General features: G+C 41.8%; 1 protein-coding gene across 3 annotated transcripts in view; it reads right to left on the reverse strand.

Moving 5' to 3' along the window:
- MFSD8 (major facilitator superfamily domain containing 8) overlaps positions 1-6000 on the reverse strand; it is a 55669-nt gene that overhangs the window by 28654 nt on the left and 21015 nt on the right. For all 3 annotated transcript variants that reach the window (XM_025386462.1, XM_025386460.1, XM_025386461.1), the window contains one exon: positions 5174-5217. In XM_025386462.1, the coding sequence (XP_025242247.1) occupies positions 5174-5217 (44 nt within the window). The remainder of the gene's footprint in view (positions 1-5173; positions 5218-6000) is intronic.

Raw genomic sequence — 6000 nt, forward strand, 5'->3', positions numbered from 1 at the left:
TGGTAGAACAATTTAATAAGGAAAACTACGACCTTTTGTTCCCTAAAGATATTTATTTATTTATTTAATTTTATTTATTTACTTTTGAGATGGAGTTTTGCTCTTGTTGCCTAGGCTGGAGGGCAATGGTGCGATCTCAGGTCACTACAACCTCTACCTCCCGGATTCAAGCGATTCTCCTGCCTCAGCCTCCCAAGTAGCTGAGATTACAGGCATGTGCCACCACACAGGCCCAGCTAATTTTTGTATTTTTTTTTTTTTTTTTTTTTTTTTTTTGAGACGGAGTCTCACTCTGTCGCCCAGGCTGGAGTGCAGTGGCCGGATCTCAGCTCACTGCAAGCTCTGCCTCCCGGGTTCACGCCATTCTCCGGCCTCAGCCTCCCGAGTAGCTGGGACTACAGGCGCCCGCCACCTCGCCCGGCTAGTTTTTTGTATTTCTTAATAGAGACGGGGTTTCACCGTGTTAGCCAGGATGGTCTCGATCTCCTGACCTCGTGATCCGCCCGTCTCGGCCTCCCAAAGTGCTGGGATTACAGGCTTGAGCCACCGCGCCCGGCCAATTTTTGTATTTTTTTAGTAGCGACGCGGTTTCAACATATTGGCCAGGCTGGTCTCAAACTCCTGACCTCAGGTGAGCCACCTGCCTTGGCCTCCCAAAGTTCTGGGATTTTGGGTGTGAGCCACCATGCCTGGCAATTCCCTAAAGATATTTAAACTGAAAATATTTAGGTGCGTTTTTCTTTATGGGACATAAGAAATAATATGCAAAAGTATAATGATACATAATATTTAAAGTTCTAGCTGTTAAAATATCTTTCAGTTTAGGTACTCTGGTTTTCATTTTCTCCCTGTACTACCTTTAGTTTCATTTGTCATCTCTGAAAATAGAAAATAATAATTTCATGTCATATAAAATTTTAAATTAATTTTCAAAAAAATAATGAAAACTCAATTTTAATGTTAAATGTGTAGTGATTTGAAAGCAAAACTTTTTTTTTTTTCTTTTTTTGAGACAGGGTCTGGCTCTGTCACCCAGGCCAGAATACAGTGGCATAATCTTGGCTCACTGTAACCTCAAACTCCTTTGCTCAAGAAATCCTCCCGGCCGGGCGCGGTGGCTCAAGCCTGTAATTCCAGCACTTTGGGAGGCCGAGACGGGCGGATCACGAGGTCAGGAGATCGAGACCATCCTGGCTAACACAGTGAAACCCCGTCTCTACTAAAAATACAAAAAACTAGCCGGGCGAGGTGGCGGGCGCCTGTAGTCCGAGCTACTCCAGAGGCTGAGGCAGGAGAATGGCGCAAACCCAGGAGGCGGAGCTTGCAGTGAGCTGAGATCCGGCCACTGCACTCCAGCCCGGGCTACAGAGCAAGACTCCGTCTCAAAAAAAAAAAAAAAAAAAGAAATCCTCCCACCTCAAGCTCCCAAGTAGCTGGGACTACAGGGAGTAGCACCACCATACCCAGCTAACTTTTAAAATTTTTTTGTAGAGACAAGGTCTTATATTGTTACCCAGGCTGGTCTTGAACTCCTGGGCTCAGGCAATCCTCCCAACTTGGCTTCCCAAAGCACTGGGATTACAGGCACATAAGCCACAGCACTAGGCCTGACAGCAAAACTCTTCAAAGAGTTTTCAAAATATCTGGAGAAAAGAGAGTACTTTTCAAAACTCAACATAGTATGCTGACTAGACCTAATCACTACTAATATCCTTCTTTTGAGAATTTTGACTAAAAAGACTAAATGCCAAGAAATTAAGAATTTTGATACATGAAAATATCTTTTTAGTAGAGAAGACATTGCTCCAGAATTGTGCCAATTCCAATGACTATCAGTATGGAAAGAATTTTTAGTGTAATGGGTAATAATTTCATGTAATATAATTTTCAAAATAACAATGAAAATATGGCACTAAATCAGTAAAAAGTAAAATTTGTATTTCTTTTTTTCTTATATTCCTTTAAAAATATATTTTAGGAGACCATTTTCAAAAAGTAGAAATTTGTAAAACTGGGCTGGGCATGGTGGCTCACACTTGTAATGCCAGCACTTTGAGAGGCTGAGGTGGTGGGTCACCCAAGGTCAGGAGTTTGAGACCAGCCTGGTCAACATAGTGAAACCCTATCTCTACTAAAAATACAAAAATTAGCTGGGCGTTGGTGGTGCACGACTGTAATCCCAGTTACTTGGGAGGCTAAGGCAAGCGAATTACTTGAACCTTGGAGGTGGAGGCTGCAGTAAGCCAAGATTGCGTCACTGAACTCGAGCCTGGGTAACAGAGGGAAACTCCATTTACAAAAAACAAAAACAAAAAAAAAATTCATAAAAACAAAACAATCCTAACAATCTAGACAATCTAGTAGGGGAGTTAAGTAAACTCTCTGTAAATATAGTGTTAGGACACTCCACATTAAGGGCTAATGATAAAGGGAAGCGGGAGTATACAGGAAAATCTTCTGATCCAAACTGTTGTGAGGGACAGTCAGAGAAGGCTTTCCAGGCCAGGTGCAGTGGCTCACATCTGTAATCCCAGCAATTGGGAGACTGAGGCAGGATCACCTGAGGTCTGGCGTTCAAGATTAGCCTGGCCAACATGCCGAAACCCCATCTCTACTAAAAATACAAAAATTAGCCAGGCATGGTGGCAGGTGCCTGTAATCCCAGCTACTTGGGAGGCTGAGGCATGAGAATCACCTGAACCCGGAAGGTGGCAATCCCGGCACTCTGGGAGGCTGAGGTGGGTGGACCACCTGAGGAAAGGTAGAGATAAGCTTGGCCAACATGGTGAAACCCCATCTCTACTAAAAATACAAAAATTAGCTGGGTGTGATAGCTGGCATCTGTAGTCCCAGCTACTTGGGAGACTGAGGCAGGAGAATCGCTTGAACCCTCAAGGCAGAGATTGCAGTATGCCAAGATCATGCCACCGCATGCCAGCCTGGGCAACAGAGCAAGACCCCATCACAAAAAAAAAAAAAAGAGAAGGCTTTCCAGAGGAAGTGACACTGGAGCAAAACCTTGAAGAGTGAATAAAAGACAGTGAGGAAGGAGAAAGGGGAGAGCAAAAGAAAGATGGAGAGAGGAAAAGCATTCCGGTAAAAATGTGTAAAGACCTAAGGAGCCTGGGTTCATCCAAGTACCATGGATCTATCTAATAAGTTGATGGCTATACATCTAATATGGGACAAAGTTCAGAATCTAGTATAAAACACACACATGCATGTGCGAACACACACACACACACACACACACTCTCCAACCTCTTAGGAAAACCAACAAGGGACAAACTGATAAGGAAGAATACACAAAAGAATTTAAGAATAAGTCGTTAGAGTTAAGGGGAAAGCCAGGATAGAGAAATGTCATAGAAGCTAAGAGGTGGTGCTATGGTTTTAATGTGTCCTCCAAATTTCATGTTTTGGAAATTAATATTTAAATTAATATTATTAAAATATTGAAAGGTAGGACCTTTAAGAGGTAATTGTGTTACATTAGGTAGTTAGTTGGGTATCAACAGGGCAGGAGAGGTCTCCCCTGCCCCACACATAGGGAGTGTCTGGAGACCATTAGGTGATGGTCAGGCGGCTGTTAACTCTCTAAAGTAACATTGGTCACAGCCAGGGCTAGGAAAAGGCAGCCTCCTAATACATAGAAAACACCTGGTGATTAGCAGCTTCCCAATATGATCTCAGGCGTGGGGTGAGTGGGGAGAAGTAATGCAAGGCCCCAAAAGTATGCCAGTGTATAAAATCCCAAGTCTAAAGGTCAAACCGCGCACTTGTCTTTCAAGTTGCCCACCTGGCCTTCTTCCAACTGCACTTTCATTCTTTTCCTTCCTTTCATTCTTGCTCTAAAGCTTTTTAATAAATTTTCACTCCTGCTCTACAACTTGCCTCAGGTTCTCCTTCTGCCTTATGTCCTTTACTTGAATTATTTCTTCTCAGGAGGCAAGAACTGAGGTTGCTGCAGACCCGTACAGATACAGATCTGCCAACTAACAATTGGATCATGAGGGCTGTGCCCTGTTGATACCCAAGTAACTACCTAATGTACCTAATCCACTCATGTATTAATGGGTTATCATGGAGTGGAACTGGTGGCTTCATAAGAGAAGGAAAAGAGACCTCGGCTAGCATGCTCAGCCCCTTCATCACGTGATGCCTTACAATGCCTTGGGACTCTTCAGAGAGTCCCCACTAGCAAGAAGGCCCTCACCAGATGTGGTCTCTCAGCCTTGGACTTCTCAGCCTCCGTAATGGTAAGAAATAAATTCCTTTTTTAAAATAAATTATCTAGTTTAGGGTATTCTGTTACAAGCAACAGAAAACAGACTAATACAGGTAGCTTCAGGAAGTAAGGAGAGGACAACAATGTCAAATCCTATCCAGGTGTCACCTAAAGTAAGGACTGAAAAGTATTTCATGATCAACAATTAAGTAACTGGAAAACTTACAAGAGGAGTTCAGGACAGCAGAAAAGTTAATCAGATAATAGCAGGTTAAGGAGTAGGTTAGGGAATACAGAGGAACTCTTTAAGAACCTCTACTAAAACATTGTTATAGATGAATTATGTAACCAACTTATATACTGATTTTTAGTTAAGTTCCTTCCTGGAGATTTAAGATAGAACTGACAGGACTTGATGATCAACTGATGTCAAGCTACCTAACAAACTTACATCTTCATGTCACCCCCTCTTCCCCTTCTAGTAATAACAGCATCAAAAAATACATATGTTCTAGTCTTTACAATGTTACCTGATAGCCCAAATTAATTTTATGGGAAAAGCATTAAATTATTCCACAAACATATCATTTACACACTTTGGGAATTCAGACTATTACTAGTTTCCTTTTTATTAGGGAAGAGGTAATGATGGAATGTGAACGTGGCTTCTGAGTAGGTGACCATACATGTACATTTGCCTGGGACTATCTGGGTATGATCCTATTTTTCCTTGTATAGCACTCTCTTCACTTCAAAAGTGTTCTGGCTTGCACAATAAAGCATATGGTCACCTTACTTATAAGCCTCTTTTAAGGAACTATTATCTCATTATTCTTGTAAAGATTAAATCATAGAATACCAAAGAGACTCTTTAGAAAATGCTTAACTATGTAAGAGTTACTATTACTGTAGCTATAAGGGAAAAATAGATTGAAATGTACAAACCTTTTGGAGATATGGCCATATGGACAGTATCACTATAGAAAACCCTGTGAAGAAGCAAACTAGGTTATTTACACTTATAATAATTTAATCATTATTACAGATACAATTTTCTGAACTGTGGCATGGATTGTAAAATATTCTGAACCTAAAATTTATGCATACAAATGCATAATTTATCAGGCAATGAGATTTTAGTTATCAGAAGGAAAATAAATACTAAAAGAACATACAATTACAGTCCCTCATCATAATTAATAATGAATACAAAAAAGCAGAGGATCTATTTCTCCATATTTGTGTGCTTTTACTGTAAATGGAAATAACCAAAAACTTTGTTTTTATAACAGAAATGAATGGAGGAAAGGTTATTTTGTTAGACAGGAAGTGCTAGGCTTCTATCCTGTGTCATTTGGAGGAGATAATTGACTGAAGAGAAGAGCAGGAATAAGGAAAATGATCATCTACAGGGGGGCTGTAGAAAACCAGAATATTTCAAGATGGCCATACCTTAAAAGAAAATTCACGGCCGGGCGCGGTGGCTCAAGCCTGTAATCCCAGCACTTTGGGAGGCCGAGGCGGGTGGATCACGAGGTCAGGAGATCGAGACCATCCTGGCTAACATGGTGAAACCCCGTCTCTACTAAAAATACAAAAAACTAGCCGGGCGTGGTGGTGGGCGCCTGTAGTCCCAGCTACTCGGAGGCTGAGGCAGGAGAATGGCGTGAACCTGGGAGGCGGAGCTTGCAGTGAGCCGAGATCGCGCCACTGCACTCCAGCCTGGGTGACACAGCGCGAGACTCCGTCTCAAAAAAAAAAAAAAAAAAAAA

Source organism: Theropithecus gelada, chromosome 5, assembly GCF_003255815.1.
Source record: "Theropithecus gelada isolate Dixy chromosome 5, Tgel_1.0, whole genome shotgun sequence".
Taxonomy (NCBI): domain Eukaryota; kingdom Metazoa; phylum Chordata; class Mammalia; order Primates; family Cercopithecidae; genus Theropithecus; species Theropithecus gelada.